Genomic DNA, 18,227 nt, shown 5'->3' on the forward strand with positions numbered 1-18,227 from the left:
CGGGACCTGCGACAACTGCGGCGTCTGCTACCAAAGGTGCACAAGAGGATTTGCATGATGCTAGCAGTTTCCAGGAGACATATCTCAAACCCCTCAAGATATTCGACGATGTCATTGGGAAGATCGCGGATGTATGGGGCTTCCTTTCAATCGGAACCAAACTAATCCAGTTCCACAGCTACATCCATATGCAAAGATGGCGTTGGGCGTGTTATCTTGGACAGCCAAAGTATGCTTGCTCTTGATCTCTTCCTATCTCTCACCACTCATCACTCATCTGTGCAGATTATTCTAGCTCAAGCAGATCACGACAAAGAAGTACTCACACTTCTCAAGAAGTTGTGTGAAGTTTATGACTTCATGACACAAGACGAGAAGCTTAACCAAAAATTGTCTATGCATGCTATCAGTGTCCTCGGAAAGATATCTAAGCAGATCCGTGAATGCACCCATTTCATCAGCAATTATTCGGAGACCAGCAACTTTTGTGAGTGTTACTTGCTGCTGTGCTCTGTACCTGCTCAAGCTTCTACCATCATTGCAGGGAAGAGACTCGGAAAGAACATTGTCTCAGAAACGGCAGATACGATTCAAAAGTACAATGACGTGTTAAATAGTCTCATGCAAGACCTCCGGGACCAGATTTTGCACGATATAGCCATACAGGTCCATGACATAGATATACATGTCCACGATACAGGTGAGGATTTGGACGTCCTTGCGACTTGACATATATTCATATTTTTTTCAGAAGAAATACTGGTGCTCAGCGATATGACCTATGCAGAGTGCGCAGGACAAGATAGTAGGAAAGAGTGTCTTGAAGGGACGCGCACGGAAATCCTTTCCGAGATCACGGATTGGGTCAGGAGTACTAAGGACGATGTTCCACGCGTGCTGTGGCTATCTGGCCCTGCAGGCAAGGGAAAATCGGTGATCGCCCACACCATTGCTAAGTGGTTTAATGACGTGGGAGGGCTTGGTTCTTGTTACTTTTTTGACCGTGAGCGAGAAGCAGATCGTCGTCACGAAAAGATCTTTTCCATGATCGCACGCAACCTGGCCGACCGTGATCCGCAGATGAGACGGGCATTGGCAGATGCAGTTCGGGCCGCAAATTCACTCAAGAAGACCGCAGATATCATCCAACAGTGGCAGAAACTTTTCATCAAACCACTGAAGAAGTCATCTGGGTCGACTGGGGAACCCATCATGATCGTGATCGATGCACTGGATGAGAGTGGTGAAGCAAAGACACGGAGAGACCTCCTTCATATTTTAGCTGACAAACATAAAAAATCCGGCATTCCCAGAATCACAGACCTCCCAGACAACTTCCGCTTCATTGTGACCTCTCGCCCGCTTGATGACATCAATAACAAGTTTCACGATGTTTGGCATATTCGACCGATGTTGATGGATGATATTCCAACAGAATTCGCAGAGTGCGACATCCGTGCTTACGTATCCAACGAGTTGGAAGATCTGGATTTTCAAGACAAAGAGTTTGCAGTCCTCGCTAAGAAAGCTGATGGACTTTTCGAGTGGGTGCGTCTCGCTTGCGAATACATTAAAGAGCACCATACTGCGCTGTCTCGAAAGGATTGCTACGAGGCTGTGGTGTCAAACATTTCCACTGAGCGAAGCGTGCTGTTGCACAATATGTATCGCCTCATTTTAACAGATATGATGCATAGGAATACGTCCATCAATGTCCAGCATTCACAGAAACTGTGTTCAACTGTGCCGGCGATATTTTGCTCGGTAATGGCACAAATACTAGGCACAGCTGAGCCTCTCACTTTGGCTTCCCTGAACGCCATGAGGGACCATTTTCCAAACCCAGAGGACCATCTCGATGTGGGGCTTGTGGTAAAAACCATGGGCTCCCTCCTCAGCGGCACCACCAATGCAGATTCCCCAATCCGACCCCTTCATGCATCCTTCCGTGACTTCTTGACAGATAAATCATCCAGTGGAGAGTTTTTCGTCGACGTGTCATTGGCGCAATGCAACCTTGCATTTGCGTCACTTCGAGTGATGGAACATGGTCTTCGCTTCAACATCTGTAATTTAAAGTCATCGTATCTACCTAATAGTGAAGACCCCAGACTGCAAGAACGAGTCAAAACATGCATCCCCCAACATCTGTCGTATTCCTGTCAATTTTGGACTTCGCACATACTGGACACAACTTTTGACGAGGAGCTCGCGAAGGAGATAACATTGTTCTTCAAGCACGAGCAAGTCTTTTTCTGGCTCGAGTCACTGGCCCTGATCGATGCGCTGAGCAGTGCAGTTACTCCCCTTCCGCTCATTTCCCGCTGGCTAAAGGTCAGTACATTACTATGGAGGGTCAGATAAAAGCGCTCATGTGCATTCCCAGGGCCATTCCGAATTTGCAAACGTCTCATCGACTGCAATGGACGTACAGAAGTTCATTCAAGTCTTTGGCAGCATGATTCTACACAGCACACCACATCTATATGTATCAGCACTCCCATTTTCACCTGCCAATTCTCCGTTATGGAGGAAGTTTTGCACACGATTTCCGAATGTTCTTCGTGTGGTATCTGGACGTGATATGGACTGGCCAGCTGCTCAAACCTGGCTCATTGGGCACACTGGTTGGGTTAACTCGGTCTCGTTCTCGCCGGACGGCACTCGCATCGTCACCGGTTCTCAGGATACCACTGTTCGGCTGTGGGATGCAGGGACGGGGAAGCCAGTCGGTGAGCCCTTGTGGGGGCACACTGGTTCAGTCAGCTTGGTCTCGTTCTCGCCGGATGGCACTCGCATCGTCACCGGTTCAAGGGATCACACTGTTCGGCTGTGGGATGCAGGGACGGGGAAGCCAGTCGGTGAGCCCTTGCGGGGACACACTAATTCAGTTTGGTCGGTCTCATTCTCGCCGGACGGCACTCGCATCGTTACCAGTTCTGAGGATACCACCGTTTGGCTGTGGGATGCAGGGACGGGGAAGCCAGTCAGTGAGCCCTTGCGGGGGCACATTGATCCAGTTTACTCGGTCTCGTTCTCGCCAGACGGCACTCGCATCATCACCGGTTCTTCGGATCACACTGTTTGGCTGTGGGATGCAGGGACGGGGAAGCCAGTCGGTGAGCCCTTGCGGGGACACACTGGTTCAGTCAACTCGGTCTCGTTCTCGCCAGATGGCACTCGCATCATCACCGGTTCTGAGTATACCACCGTTCGGCTGTGGGATGCAGGGACAAAGCAGCCATCGCAACAGTGCGCTCAGTCGGACCTTCCAACATTATCAGATGAACGTCACAAGATCGAGGCCACCACTACCATGAAGTCGAACAATCGGAACAATCACTTCATTCGCTTCTCGTCCAACTCTATCCACGCTCTATGCAATACCTCTGAGCTAACGGTGGGAGCATCCCATGACGACCACAGTTCGACCCCTTCGACCCCCTTTCTCCTGAATTGTGACAGTGGATGGGTAGTAGGGCCCAAAAATCAGCTGTTATTATGGGTACCCCCCGCTTCTCGACACACATTTTACAGCCCTGCAACAGCATTGGTGATACCCAGAGGAGGTCCCGAGCTTGATTTGAGGTGCATGGCACATGGACAGCACTGGCAAAAGTGTCGAGAGGAGTGAGTCTTCTCAAAGCCTTTTCCGTCCCTCTGTCACAACCCAATAACGAATTAACGCTGGGCAGAGACTAGGACTCAAACACAAGATACACCAAACAAAGATAATAGAATTGAGCAGGTACGTCTGGACTGGTACAAGTAATGTACAGACGAGAGGTTTGAACTAAAGAACTACCGACTACAAACTAGCTACCTATATACATATATTAAGTCGGAGACTGAATCTGAGTTCAAACTAACTACCAATCAAATAATAGGAAACAGTATCGTACGATTCTATATATAACCTATGATGTCATAACACGTGCCGCAGCAACCGACAGGTTCTGGAACATCGCATCAGGTTCACGTGGTATAAAGTTTAGTCCGGCATATTCCGATAAGTCACGTGACTCAGTCTCGCGGTCGTTAGGTAATTCTACAATAGACGCAACCACAGGTGCATCCTCTTCCATGTCTTCAACCGTAAATACATTGTTATGTGCAGGCGCTTTATCAGAGCGTTTATAAGACTTAGAGTTCAGAAAAGAATAATGGTTCGTATGAGGTACTCGTGACACCCTCGCACTGAAATCAACACTTGCAGGCCTTAGTAATGACGCTGACTGCAGCAATTGATCCATTATGGAGATTTCAGATATGATTTATGTAAATGTGACACCAGTATACAGTGTATTCTACCTCACGTTCTATTCTATATTCGATATCCAGTCCAAGTCCAGGGTTGTCCGACCGAACGGCTTAGGCTTATCGGAGAGCTGACTGTTGGATTCCTATGATGCATGATGTTCATGCTGGTTCGTGAGAGCATGCAACAACAGACAAGGCATGCTGATTCCATCACAGATGCGATTGCGCGTGTGCCCTGGATTGTGTTGAAGTATAGTATAGCATTGGTGCTTCCACGTTGCATACTGAGAAGCTGAACAGAAAGACATCGTTGTTGCAAACATTCGTCGTAATGCAAGGGAAGAGAAGAGTCTGAGCACATGCACCGCAGCGCTTCGTATTTTAACTGGCTTCGCTGGGATTTCAGTGTGCTTGTTATTTCATGTGGACGTTATGCCACGAGTCAACCATACAACACCGATTGGCCATGACAAGTGCGATCGATTGTTTCGTATCATCAAAGCACTGCCTGAGAAACTAGGTAAACGTCGGATACTCACGCTTGCAATTCACGATCTATGGTCAGAATTCACTTAGTACTACTCCAAAAAAACCAAACTACATCTCTATGTAGAGCGCTATATTCGATAAACGATAAGTACTCGGAACATCCAGAACTTGGAGATAAAAATACCACAATAAAAATAAACCTTCCCACTTCCTGCAGAATAGCCCACAAGTACAAATCATATCGAGTATCTCCCGTGCTACACACCACCGCCAGTTGATATATGCACGCGCTCCTGGAAAGACATTGGAATCATGCTGGGACCTGCATCTGAATGGGCCATGAGCCCAGTATGATATTCTCGAACACTAAGGATCAGATGTGGTCCCAGCACAAACATTTCAGCGAGCGTGAAAATTTGAAGAAAACCAAGATAAATCTGAGTTCCCGGGGAGTATTTGTCCTACAGAAATGATGACTCGGAAATGTGGTCACATGCAGAGATCCGACATACCGCTGAAATCATTGGCGACATATAACCGAGCTTCAGGCAAGCAGCTGGAAGCATGCTAACACATGCAGAACTTCAGCAGGAAAAGATGATCACGCTCGTGTTATGAACTCACCTCGCAAAGTAACCCACGTGAGTTTTCAATAATACCGTAAAACAGTCCTTTATAATTTGGCCTGCCGAATGTCTTTGTAGTTCACGGAAGTGCTTTACAGCAATCCGGACAGTGAGACACAGCGTGAGAACCTCCCATGCAATCCCGAGTGTCCAAGATATGGAACCCAGAAGGACCACATCTTCCTCGAATTTAATAGCGCACTGATAGGTCCCAGAGAGAACGAGCTCTTCTGGAATTCATCAATGAGGCGGATGCACTTTGAAAGTCTGTCATCCATAAGCACACTTACCTGCTGAAAAATGTCTCATCATTATTGCGGCTACCACTATATTGACAATACCAACAGCCAGGAAGGCGATGAGCAGAATGATCAGCACCTTTCTGGAATGCTGATACATGGTGTGCAGCCGAGCAACCATGATGACTAGTATGATGTTTCAGCCAAGTCAATATCACTGAAGAATTACAACTGCATATCTCACCTTCCAGCATTGTAATTACGGTCACACCTATCCAATTTAGTGCAGTGTACATAATCTGGCCTGAAAAATAAAGTAAGCGCCCGACCTCGGGTGATCACATACTTGTAACAGACTCACAACTGTGACAGTCGTTATGTTCGAACCAAAAAGCTGGTCAAGGATCTCACTCACCCCTACGTAGGGTAACAGTTAACTCGACGGGGATGGCAGAGATTAGCACAGAATGCTCACTACATCCGTCACCAAGATTGGAAGACTCACTGTATGACACAGGTCAGAAGAAAAACACACAGTAAAGGTGAGGAGACGTACTAAGCATGTTGATACTGATCATGAGAGATAACTGATTAGTACAATATCGTTTTCTTAGCCTTCCAAACGTACACGGCATGAATTATTCCAACATAGCGCACCTAGGATTTCTTCGAGTCAGCACAACTTAGCGATTTGTAATGCGAGTTACATACGCTGAGATACAGAAAAGTCATCAGGGACCAGCGTTGCCTCTGTTGCAACAGAATTGTATTTTCGCATTGTTCTTCTAGTGTGGGACTCTACTCACCCAGATTAGTTCGACCTACGAAAATCACTTAGCCAGTTAGCCACTCCATTACTACTAATGGCACCAACTAACCTCTTGTCCAAATGTCAGTGCTATAATTTTCATAAGGATATTAGTGATCCTGTAATACTATATTGCTTACCCCAATCATACATCAATACAGCAGTGGAGGCAACTGCGAAACCGCAGCCAGGGTTAGATTGATGTATCACCCTCTTTGTCTACGATCTAACTGGTTCTAACTGATTCTCCACGAACCTGCAAAACAACTAGCAATGTGACTTGTAGTGATGGAAAAGTCCGGTTCGGTCCGGTTCTCCAGGAAATTAGGAGAACCGTGGACCGGACCATCGGTTCGGTCCAAAAATGGTCCGGTTCTGGTTCAGTGAGGGTTCGAACCGAGAACCGGACCATCCAAACTAATAAAAATTTCGTCAAGAAAAATTATATTGAAACACGCCCAACAACAGATGCATCATGTAATACTAAATGCTACTAGACCAGTTCACCATCCTCATCATCTGTGTTGTCACAGAGTGCTGCAATCAACAAATCCAAATGCTGCTCGGCGTCACTAGCGGCAGGGGGCAATAGTATAGTACTCATCAAAACGTACAACTTGTTCGAGATCTTGGCCCTTGTATGTAACACCTTCATTCAAAGATCTCATTGGGCTCAACATACATACACTAGGCTAATGCTACACGACCTCCGGTCCAACGACGTCCACCTGCTCGCCAGGTACCCCATGGTTTTTTTGATGGAGTCTCACCAGCTTACGTGCGTCATCGCTATCACTTCAATTTCATTTTCTTGACCTCTTTGTTCTCAGTCCTCTGCACAAGGCCATTCCCACTCCTCAGAACCGCAAAGAAGCACACTTCTCAGGCATTTATTCCACCGCCACCACAGCTCATCCAGTGCCCATGATACAATTACTGGTGATTCTACCGCAGCTACGACTTCAACGCCGCCATCACGCCGCCATGCAATGATAAAAGACGCTGGACTCTGGACTCGTTTCTGGCTCTTTCTCGGTTGTCTCTCTCCTGAATATATGGACGATTATAAATAGATCTTCTCATCCTTCACAAATCACATGCCTTTGGATATCTCCATGGACTCTCGTTTATGCTGATGCATTCCGAACTGTTCTTTTCGCATTATGTATGATATGGATACCAAATGTTTCGTCATCTCCGCCTATAAGTACTACACTAAAACTACATACTGACTTGCCATCGGTTCGAACAGGTTCGAACCTGTTCAGAACCGGTTCTGCAATTCTGCAAGTCCCCGAACCGCGGACCGGACCAACGGTTCGGTCCTCCCTATTGCCCGAACCTTGAACCAGACTTCGGTCAGGTTCGAACCGCGGTTCAGAACCGGACCTGGCCATCACTAGTGACTCGCATTGATAGAAGGCCACGAGCTGGGATCATTTGAGATTAGGGTCATTCTGTTTTGGACCGGGTGTGAGGAAGCGACAAATTCGGTGGACGTACGGCGATGGCGTTTGTGATAGATATATCACCTTCGAGCGCTTGTCAAATCTCCTTGCTCCTCGGCGACAAGCCCTCATCTTTGTCATTTCCGCAACGCGCACCTTCTGGTTAGACCCTACCCCAATCTTCGGTGTAGGATATTATAAATAGGATGCCAAAAGTAGTAAGTGTATGTAGAAGTTCTCTGTCTGATGCATATCACACACAACATGTTTATTACAGCTGTTTGCATATATGTTGGCAGTCGCGTCATTTTTTTTGTTCAATTAGGAAACTTAGGACTTAGTGAAAATTATACTATCAACAGCTGGTATACAACATGCCGTTTCGCAAGATTAGCTGTGATGTCAAACTTGCAGCGATCCGACTACACGAACGTGAACTTTTGAGCCTTGCGGACATCTTGGATTGCTGCAGATTTTCGGAACGGACTTGGTTCCACATTTTGAAACTCTGGCAGGAAACTGGCGATGTTGTTGACCCTCAGCCTCACAGAGTACTCCGTGGTCGTCTGCGTGTGTTGGATCGCGAGGATATTGATTGCTTGCTGCATCTTGTCAGACAGAATCCCGACTACTTCTTGGACGAGTTCATGCACCTCCTGCAAACCAATCAATTCATATCTGTTGTCATATCCCGTATTCCAGACCTACATCCGACAATATTCCCACGCCTCATCCGGACCTTCGGACGCCCTATCCATGTCTCCAGTCCTCTACCCATCCAGATCCCTGCACCTCTGCACATCCACATCCGCGCATCCATGTCCAGATCCCTTTACCTCCGTACATCACACCTCCATACCTCCGCAGCTAGCCTGCATCATTCATCCTTTGTCTATTGCCCTAATATCATATCCCGTATATCCACGCTTCTTGTCCGGACATCCGGTCCGGTCCGATCCGATCCGATCCGATATACGATAAGCTTCCTAATTCAATTCCTGTGTATATAACGTTGACACAGCCTATTCCTCTATTCGGTATTCCTTGTCCTCGGTATCTCGGTTATACTTACTACCGGTATGCTTACTGATCCGTTAACCTATGCTTCATTTCCGACTCGCGCTTGATAACTTTGCTTATGCTTCATACATAGCCTCGGATGCTTGCTTACTGATCTTTCCGCTATTTCCTTAGTATATAAACTCTTGTATATGTCCTGTAGTTCCTCAGTCTGAATATCATATTAGTCCTCGCACTAGATCTCACTCTAAGTCCTCACATCAGTTCTAGTCTATCGACTTAGTCAAAATCCATCTCAGGCCTAGGGAGAAATTCCCTAGGCCAGAGCTCCACTTATCCGCTCATCCGCTTATCCGCTTATCCGCTTATCCGCTTATCCGCTTATCCGCTCATCCGATCCTCCGAAGGTTCCGGACGTTCGTCCGAAAATTTCCCGCGGTCCTCCGGACCTATTCTGCTTCGGACTTTGTCCTTGCAGCCTTTCCTCTGTTTGCTTCTACTTAGGACTTGTCCTAAGTAGCCATTACACGTATCCGTATCAGGACGAAACCTCATCGTAATTTCCGGAAGTTCCTCCGGAACTTTCCCGCACTCGTCCGGAAGTTACTTGCACTCGTCCGGAAGTTACTTGCACTCGTCCGGAAAGTCCTTCCGAACTTTCCCGCACTTCGGACGTCCTTCGGACATCACTCTGAAATTAAGGGCACATACTCGGGTAAGGGGCGCAGCGCACGAGCTGAAGCCAAGCCCCTCAGAATCAGTCCTACTCTTTGTGCACGGTCTTAACATCTGTCCACTTCACAACAATATTCCGCAAGCTCGAGCGTGCCGGTGGAAGCTACAAGAAAGAGCATCAAGGATAGTACTGGTATTGCAAAGCTGCAGATCGTCTTCATCGAAGCTGCTATCTAGGTCCTCCTCAAGCATGAGAGCCGGACGGTCATGTGCTGATTTTTGTGACATTGCAATACATAGGAGTTTAAACGCAGTACTATCACCAAAAAATTCCAAGTCTTAAGTTTCCTAATTGAACAAAAAAAACGATGTGACTGCCAACATATATGCAAACAGCTGTAATTTGTGAAGTTGAAACTTGATGCGGTGTTGATGCCATCAATTTTCACATGTTCACTGTGATACAAGCTTGTCGTGCCGGATTACGGAGCCTGCGGAAGTACCCGGCAGGGCTGGCACCACGCATCCAGCTGAGCGCGTTTCTTCTTCACACGCTTCCACTTCCGACGCACTCGAACACTTTATTTCACATTCTTTTCGCACCCACCCACCTCTCCAGCTTTCATTTACTAACCTATATCTCGAAATTCTAATTTCATTCTGCCATTTTGGCACATGATGAATGTCTAGTAAGTACTAGTCAAATTACAATCTGATTATTGTTTATAGTACCATTGTCTGATATTGACCGAATTCGCGATCAGTGTCCTGCCCCAGCGGCTCAAGCTACTCACGTCCCACCCCGAGCTTCACTCGGTCCAACCTAACCACCCCCAGGTCATGTCAGCATCAACAGAGAGTGTCTTCGAGCGCAGACGACGCTGGACGTGTAATTCTTCCTCAAGCACAGGCATTTCCGATGCAACCAGTAGGACAAAAATACTCTCAGTCTCTGAGCATGAGAAGGCGAATCTCTACGCTTCTCCTTTTGTTGGTCCTATCACAGGAGCGGAATGACCTTCATACTCTAATTCCTCTTCGATGATCTCCGAGTCACTTTTATCTCGAGCCTACCATGCGCGTCACAAAGCATTTCATTGAGTGTGTTTGTTCATGACTTCTGCTTGTACCTAGCACTGAGCATTGCTTCTTAGCACTGTCATCCTATTGGAGATATGGGACTGTCCAGGAAACGTCACCGTCGACACACTCGGTTCATGATGCAGCGGTAGTCGGGTGAAACGAGAACAACAACAGCCTGAGATGCAGAAATTTGCTCGACAGAGTAATAACATGGTGTAGTAGTGTGAATTCTTGGGAGTGGTGGACGGGTTTAAAGAAAGATAATGGTTCGAGCGAGTGGGGAGTGCAGTGAACGACGAACTTGATGTTGTGGTGGAAAGCGAGGAAGTGAACAGCGCCATCGCTTAGCTGGACGCATGGTGCCAGGACATTCAGACAGGTGAGTGTGTGTATTATAATCAATGAATGATTCGTTAATCATAATACACGCACAACTTGCATGTAAGATTGACAATTGCGATGGGGAGTATTTCAAGCTGCTGGTTCGTGGCTCTCTTTCACCATAACAGAGGGTCCTGCGACCGTGCTCACTCTCCTGCCAGACTCAAAAAAGATAGTGTGACACCGACAGTGCACAAACTCGAGAACACTCGGATCTGGCATTTGACGATGTTGGTTGGTTGGCGCTTTACAAGGGCAGTGACAGCTGGTCAGACTCTTGCTGGCAGCCAGGATGCTCATCTTCACCTGTTGGACTTGCTTCAGCTTGATGTTACAATAGCATGTAACCAAGAACCCCTCGTACAGAGGTCATCCTGACCTTAGCCCCTATCCCGCCATATGCACCATCTTGGAAGACTTACCGACTCAACGGAGACACGTAAAGACGCCTAGAACGGCCTGGATACCGTCAGATGACCTAGACCAGCCTAGGCAACATCTGGATGGACCTAGAGGTCCTCGACCCAGATCATGGAGAAGCTCTGCTTCATGGTCAGAAGAGAAGCCGCATACCGCAGCATGCGCAGTTAGACTACAAGGCATGTTTAGCCTTGAGGACTAATAGAAGAGGCATGGAACGCCTCATGTATAGATAATCGACCGCATGGCATCTGATAACATGCCCGTGTATGGATACACTCATACTTACCTACCGAACATAGTATTGGTCTGTGCACACGGACGACAGTATATAGAGCAGACAGGATCGTGTATTTCTGTACTTGATTCTACTAGGTTTTCCCCAGAACTTCCTCTGAAAGACAGTCCCAGTCCTTCAGTCTTAGTCGCACCTAAAGGCAAGCCGACGCTACCTTTAGTCGTATAGTTCCGCTAGCCCTACAGCTTGACGAGCCGCCGCGCTTACCAAGCTTGTCGGAGGATACCTTAGCATTCCGCTAAGCTGTGAACCCGTCTCTCCAGTAGCGAGCCCACTATCAGATTAGGCAATCCGCCTAGGGAGAGCTCGACCTATCCTAGTCGTAACACTTGAATGTGTCAGAATAGCTCGAAACCCCATTTTCTAGACTCTAATTGTCCTCGCTAGTCTCACAGGAACGCAGACAACGAGGATATAGCCAGCAAATAAGGGTCCCGGCTGCGAGCACGGGATGACCCCATGGATTCGGAGACCAACAAACTCCAAAAAAAACTCAGGTACATATTGTACAATGCCATGCATATGGGAGGGGTGCGCAAAATTTTGCAATACTAGTTTGATAAAATAATAAGTACTCGGAACCAACTCGGAACATCCAAAACTTAGATATAAAAATACCACAATAAAAATAAACCTTCCCGCTTCCTGCAGAATAGCCCGCAAGTACAGATCATATCGAGTATTTCCCGTGCTACACACCACCGCCAGTTGATATATGCACGCGCTCCTGGAAAGACATTGGAATCATGCTGGGACCTGCATCTGAATGGGCCATGAGCCTAGTATGATATTCTCGAACACTAAGGATCAGGCGTGGTCCCAGCACAAACATCTGAGCAAGCGTGAAAATTTGAAGAAAACCAAGATAAATCCGAGTTTCGGGGGAGTATTTGTCCTACAGAAATGATGATTCGGAAACATGGTCACATGCAGAGATCAGGGATAGATCGACATACTGCTGATATCGTTGGCGACATATAACCGAGCTTCAAGCAAGCAGCAGGAAGCATGCTAACACATGCAGAACTTCAGCGGGAAAAGATGATCGCATTCATATCATGAACTCACCTCGCAAAGGAACCTACGTGAGTTTTCAACAATACCGTAAAACAGTCCTTTATAATCTGTCCTGCCGAATGTCTTTGTAGTTCACGGGAGTGCTTTACAGCGATCCGGACGGCAAGACACAGCGTGAGGGCCTCCCATGCAGTGCTGATTATCCAAGATATGGAACCCAGAAGGACCGCGTCTCCCTCGAATTTAATAGCGCACTGATAGGTCCCGGAGAGAACAAGCTCTTCTGTAATTCATTAATGAGCCATATGCACTTCGAAAGTCTGTCAATCTTACCCCCTGAAAAATGCTTCATCGTTATTGCGGCTACCACTATATTGACAACAGCAACAGCTAGGAAGGCGATAAGCAGAATTATCAGCACCGTTCTGGAATGCTGATACATGGCGTGCAACCGAGCAATCATGATGACTAGTGCAATGTTTCAGCCAAGTCAATATCACTATCACTGAGGAATTGCAACTGCATATCTCACCGCCCAGCATTGTAAATACGGTTACGCCTATCCAATATAGTGCAACGTACATAATCTGACCTGAAAGATCAAGTAAGCGCCTGACCACGGATGATCACATACTTGTAACAAACTCACAACTGTGACGGTCATTATGTTCGAACAAAAAAGTTTGTCAAGGATCTCACTCACCCCTACATAGGGTAACAGTTAGCTCGACGGGAATGGCAGAGATTAGCTTAGAATGCTTACTGCATCTGTCACCAAGATAGGAAGACTCACTGTATGACACAGGTCAAAAGAAAAACACACAGTAAAGGTGAGGAGACGTACTAAGCATGTTGATACTGATCGTGAGAGATAACTGATTAGTATGATATCGTTTTCTTAGCCTTCCAAACGTACACGGCATGAATTATTCCAACATAGCGCACCTAGGATTTCTTCGAGTCAGCACAACTTAGCGATTTGTAATGTGAGTCACACACACTGAGATATAGAAAAGTCATCAGGGACCAGCGTTGCCTCTGTTGCGAAAGAATTGTATTTTCGCATTGTTCTTCTAGTGCGGGACTCTACTCACCCAGATTAGTTCGACCTACGAAAATCACTTAGCCAGTTAGCCACTCCATTACTAATGGCACCAACTAACCTCTTGTCCGAATGTCAGTGCTAGAATTTTCATAAGGATATCAGTTGTTCTGTAATACTATATTGCTCACCCCAATCATACATCAACATGGCAGAGGAAGCAACTGCGAAACCGCGGCCAGGGTTAGATTTATGTATCACCCTCTTCGTCTACGATCTAACTGGTTGTCCACGAACCTGCAAAACAACTAGTAATGTGACTCGCATTGATAGAAGGCCACCAACTGGGATCATTTGAGATTAAAGTCATTCTGTTGTAGACCGGTGTGAGGGAGCGACGAACTTGGTGGAGTACGGCAAATGGCGTTTGTGATAGATATATCACCTTCGACGCTTTTTTTGACCGAAAAGAGGGTTACATGCTAGTATCGGCGATGAATTTGCAAAACAGTCCACGTGGGCGGAGTGTTTGAACACTGCAAAAGCTCAACGATCTAACGCTCCCCTGAAAAGATGGGATAAGCTACCATCGAAGAGATCTTCCATCCCGATCGGCATTGGCACCCCTGATCTCGGCTTGGGGATGCTTTCACATTCTGTCGGGATGATGCTAGTCAGACATGGAAAACACAGCAAGTCCACATGAAGCGGGTCTGCTCCTCGGCGACGAGCCCCTCGTCTTTATATTATAACAAGGATTCCAAAAATAGTAAGCATGAAACCTATCTCCATACCCAATTTGTACAGTTGAAACTTGATGCGGTGATGATCCCATCAATTTTCACAGCTTGATACACGAGCCATTTCATAGCAATATTTGATAATCCGGGATTGGTATCTGGTGAATAGTGTACATCGCAATCAAAATCACAAGGTATGTGTTGATACAGCGGCAGTGAGCGACGACATGCAACAAGGATGCTCAGGGCATTGATGCGATCGCGAGAATCGTGATGCTACTAGGCGTAGCGGAACTGATGAGTCTGACTTATGTTCCGGTTTCGAACGGTCGGAGTCGGAGGTGTTTGTGCTTGTTGAATTCAAAGGCTTCCGACTTACTTCACGTCAAGCACAATGGAACCAGTAGGACAAAAATACACTCTCTGGGCGAATCTCTACGCTTCTCCTTTTGTTGGTCCTATTACAGGAGCGGAATGACCTCCATACTCTAATTCCTCTTCGATGATCTCCCAGTCAAACAGGCTTTTTATCTCGAGCCCACCATGCGTGTCGCAAGACATTTCATTGAGTGTGTATTTGTTCATGACTTCTGCTCTTACCTAGCACTGAGCATCGCTTCTCAGCATCTTCATCCTATTGGAGATATGGGACTGTCCAGGAAACGTCACCGTCGACACACTCGGTCTATCTCTCGCCAATGTCTCAACTATGGTCTTTGTCATACACATCCGAGTACGTATGCTGAATCTATCTGCCGACTATCATCCTCATTTAGATACACAGGGTCTCTACCAACATCCCGTCTCAAAGCTCGTAGAGTTCAGTCGCTGTGTACCAAATCAACCCGTACATAAATTTTAAAGTATTTGTACACAAAGCGGAAAGGCTTCAAGAGGACAACAACATCGGTATGCCAGTCCCGCATACATTATTTGCTCGTGAATGAAACAGCACGCAGGACACTTCCGTCAGATACATGAATGCGTCATGGACCGCCTCAGACGAATCTCCCGAATTTGAGTCCATATATGACCACTCTATTCGAGAGGCGTTCTCTCGCGTGCTTTATAAACTGATCGATCCCCTATCATCTCTTTTGCTCTGTATGTGCCTTCATTGCTACTTATATCCACAGGTACATCTCATCACTTGCAGAACACAGCATCTCCCAAAGCTTTCCTATTCGATACATTCAGTAAAATCCACGTTGCAACAGATGCCTGTCGATTGTCCCCAACGCTAGCACCAACGCCATCGCCTATAGCCACGACATCAACTCCCACCTCTGGCACCACTCTCACCGGAACGCGAACAGCTTCGGCGCTAGGGTTGATAGACAAACGAGATGTGATATCATTGAGAAACCCTGAGGCTAACAAAAGATCGACAGTCTGCTGGTTGGAAGTTCAAACGTTTACGCGTTATGGTCCATGACCAGTCTATAAATTTCACACACTCGATGTTAGCAGCTAGCATCTGTATTAAATGCCACACCCCACGCCCAACTGGTATGACTATGAACGCGAGGATGGATGGTTCAGGAGTTTCCGCGCTCCTAACATTGTAAGTTCTACCAAGCTTCGCTATTGTCATTACGGTATGTAATTGTCATATCCATACTGTCGTCAACAAGTTCCGCTTCGCAACAGTATAGTCTTGTGGAAGATCGAATGTGATGAACGTCTTGGTTTCAACCTTTTTCCAATCGTTGCAAACAGAAAGAACTATTTTTGCAAATGATCGCGTCCCCTTCAATCGCATCAATAGGTAAGCAATGCACGATTTCGGAAGGACAGGATCCTTGCTTTCCCCTTGGATCATGGCATAGTTGATGATACCCAAAGAGTATGCGTACCGATTTGTCCCAGTCCTCTCAAGGACAGGAAAAGAAGGGCCTTCGATTGTCAGGCCATTTATTTTGAATGCATTGCAACGAAACGTTGCGCGATCTTGGATGGATGTGGCTGGGGGGATTAAAGTAGTGACAAGGTCGACCGGTATGACGAGGAGCTGTATACGCAAACCTCTGTTTGTCAAAGCGAACTCGCGTTTTTCATCTGTTGCAAGGCTTCTATCGTAGTGAGGATGTCCTAAGTAGCATGCTGGAGCAGAGGGGAATGCAGTGGACAGTCTGTGTATCTGTGCGGGTTTTCCGGCCCAATTCAGGACTCCTGGCTCGTTTGATACCTGCATGATTGCTTCAACGAGCCTGAAAAATGCCCGTTGGGCGCCTTCCCCGTATGCGATCGGAATGCTGACATCGAAAATTCCCATGAGGGAATAAGCTACGTCCTCGCTTCTAGTCGTTTTCCTGTCTGCTGCCCATACCATTCTTGTGTCAACCTGGGAGGGACCAGGGACGAAGGCTTGTAGATCTTGTGATGAGATACCGGTGACTTCTGTGATGATGTCCAAGATCGGCTGATCGGCAGCAGGGCGATCCTTGTCGATTGTGTAGTTTGTTAGCGGCATCCAATCTTTGCGGAAGAATCTTATTTTCCTAGGAGCGAGTAGCTCTTGTAAGGTCCATCCTCGAGTGAACCACTCGTCGTTATGAAATTGATCTATGGAGGTCGTTTCGGCAAGGTAGGCGATGCAGATGTGTGCATTGCGATACCACCTAAACATACACCGGAGAGACTCGTCCAGCTCAGAGCTGCTGGACTTGTCAATGCAGCAAGTGTCTGACCAGACGAGCTCCACTCCATAAACTTTGTTGGCGACCCGGCAGAACTCTCTCAACTTGTCCCAGCCTGGCCCATCCACTGTTTTGCCGCTCATTATGTCTTGAAAGCTTGGTTCTAGTGAAAGCCAGCGGTGCGAAAGGATGCCGTATTTCAATTGTTCTCTGATCTTCCCTCCGATCGCTGCACTTCTGTCGATTGGGTGGTTCAGATCAGCTTCTGTAATGTGGTCGATATGAGGTTGATAAAGACGCTTCAACGAGTCTCTCTCGAGGAGCTTCATCTGCGGCAAGTATAGCAGGCGGACAGGCACTTCATCGAAAATATAACGGTTGAAGGCATCTTCAACATCGCGGAGTCCCATAGTCTAGTTCTCGTCAGTCTCGATCAGAATTCTGTTTCCACAACTCACCCCTTGTCCAGGATGACTCGGATGGTTGTTCCAAAGGTTGGATCAAAGTAGCTGCTGGACGTGCATGTGCGGTCTCTCGACCCACTACTAGTAGTCTGTTGAAGTCCTTCATAATGATCCGTTTGTAGGTCGTGCTCAGCCACGGTCACGGCGGTGGTAATGACCGGCATTACCACGAATCACCTGATTGACACAGCCTCAGGGCCTAGGCCTTAGGGTTGTCTGGTTCATTACGGACACCCGGGTCGTGATGTAGTACACGATGTGCTCAAATCTATAGTTTGCCTCAGACGGACTGGTCACGAGTCTAACCATGTGTCCGATTCAAGTATTTTCAGCCCACTGGCAAGCGCTAGTGTTTCCTTTCCCCCATAACTGGCCCGGTGCTACACAGCGGCCGCTGCCAGTAACCTGGTTTCAGTTCGTATGTACTTTGATTGTTAGCGATTCGCCTTCAACTAACAGTGCTCTCCAGAATCCCTACCAAAGATAGGCTGATGTATATCTCCCATATCATTGCTAAAACTGCAAAACTGACATTGACCGTGGCTCAAGTTTTCCCTGCCTCCTTCCATAATCATGAG

The 18,227-nt window shown here is 47.1% G+C and overlaps 5 protein-coding genes across 5 annotated transcripts; 2 read left to right on the forward strand and 3 right to left on the reverse strand.

Annotated features, from left to right (window-relative positions):
- Window positions 1-5,006: 5,006 nt before the first annotated feature.
- HD556DRAFT_1446937 (uncharacterized protein) lies at window positions 5,007-6,392 on the reverse strand (the record flags this gene model as incomplete). Its single annotated transcript, XM_041307176.1, has 10 exons — window positions 5,007-5,210; window positions 5,262-5,316; window positions 5,374-5,605; window positions 5,666-5,800; window positions 5,859-5,918; window positions 5,972-5,977; window positions 6,030-6,118; window positions 6,171-6,184; window positions 6,243-6,271; window positions 6,326-6,392. 10 exons carry the CDS (start codon window positions 6,390-6,392, stop codon window positions 5,007-5,009), a joined length of 891 nt encoding a protein of 296 aa, XP_041156592.1.
- A 1,848-nt stretch (window positions 6,393-8,240) lies between these two features.
- On the forward strand, window positions 8,241-8,553 carry HD556DRAFT_1493056 (uncharacterized protein; the record flags this gene model as incomplete). The annotated part of the gene is made up of 1 exon (XM_041308827.1): window positions 8,241-8,553. A coding segment is annotated over exon 1 (309 nt), but the record flags the coding sequence as incomplete, so codon positions are not given.
- Window positions 8,554-12,376: 3,823 nt separating this feature from the next.
- On the reverse strand, window positions 12,377-14,544 carry HD556DRAFT_776832 (uncharacterized protein). The gene is made up of 14 exons (XM_041311603.1): window positions 14,394-14,544; window positions 14,104-14,342; window positions 13,998-14,030; window positions 13,928-13,947; window positions 13,859-13,873; window positions 13,764-13,802; window positions 13,681-13,709; window positions 13,609-13,622; window positions 13,524-13,556; window positions 13,297-13,356; window positions 13,098-13,232; window positions 12,816-13,047; window positions 12,704-12,758; window positions 12,377-12,642 (listed from the first exon to the last, which is right to left on the reverse strand). Exons 2-14 carry the CDS (start codon window positions 14,174-14,176, stop codon window positions 12,439-12,441), a joined length of 942 nt encoding a protein of 313 aa, XP_041156594.1. The 5' UTR covers window positions 14,177-14,342; window positions 14,394-14,544; the 3' UTR covers window positions 12,377-12,438.
- Window positions 14,545-14,637: 93 nt separating this feature from the next.
- Window positions 14,638-15,981, forward strand: HD556DRAFT_1493058 (uncharacterized protein; the record flags this gene model as incomplete). The annotated part of the gene is made up of 6 exons (XM_041308828.1): window positions 14,638-15,115; window positions 15,171-15,279; window positions 15,331-15,360; window positions 15,411-15,455; window positions 15,506-15,650; window positions 15,710-15,981. The coding sequence occupies exons 1-6, from the start codon at window positions 15,090-15,092 to the stop codon at window positions 15,979-15,981; spliced, it is 627 nt and encodes a 208-aa protein (XP_041156595.1). The 5' UTR covers window positions 14,638-15,089.
- Window positions 15,982-16,060: 79 nt separating this feature from the next.
- Window positions 16,061-17,818, reverse strand: HD556DRAFT_1296815 (uncharacterized protein). Its single transcript, XM_041299437.1, has 2 exons — window positions 17,644-17,818; window positions 16,061-17,598 (listed from the first exon to the last, which is right to left on the reverse strand). Exon 2 carries the CDS (start codon window positions 17,593-17,595, stop codon window positions 16,156-16,158), a length of 1,440 nt encoding a protein of 479 aa, XP_041156596.1. The 5' UTR covers window positions 17,596-17,598; window positions 17,644-17,818; the 3' UTR covers window positions 16,061-16,155.
- Between the last annotated feature and the right edge of the window lie 409 nt (window positions 17,819-18,227).

The sequence above is a fragment of the Suillus plorans genome (genome assembly GCF_016647745.1).
Source record: "Suillus plorans strain S12 chromosome Unknown HD556scaffold_58, whole genome shotgun sequence".
NCBI lineage: Eukaryota > Fungi > Basidiomycota > Agaricomycetes > Boletales > Suillaceae > Suillus > Suillus plorans.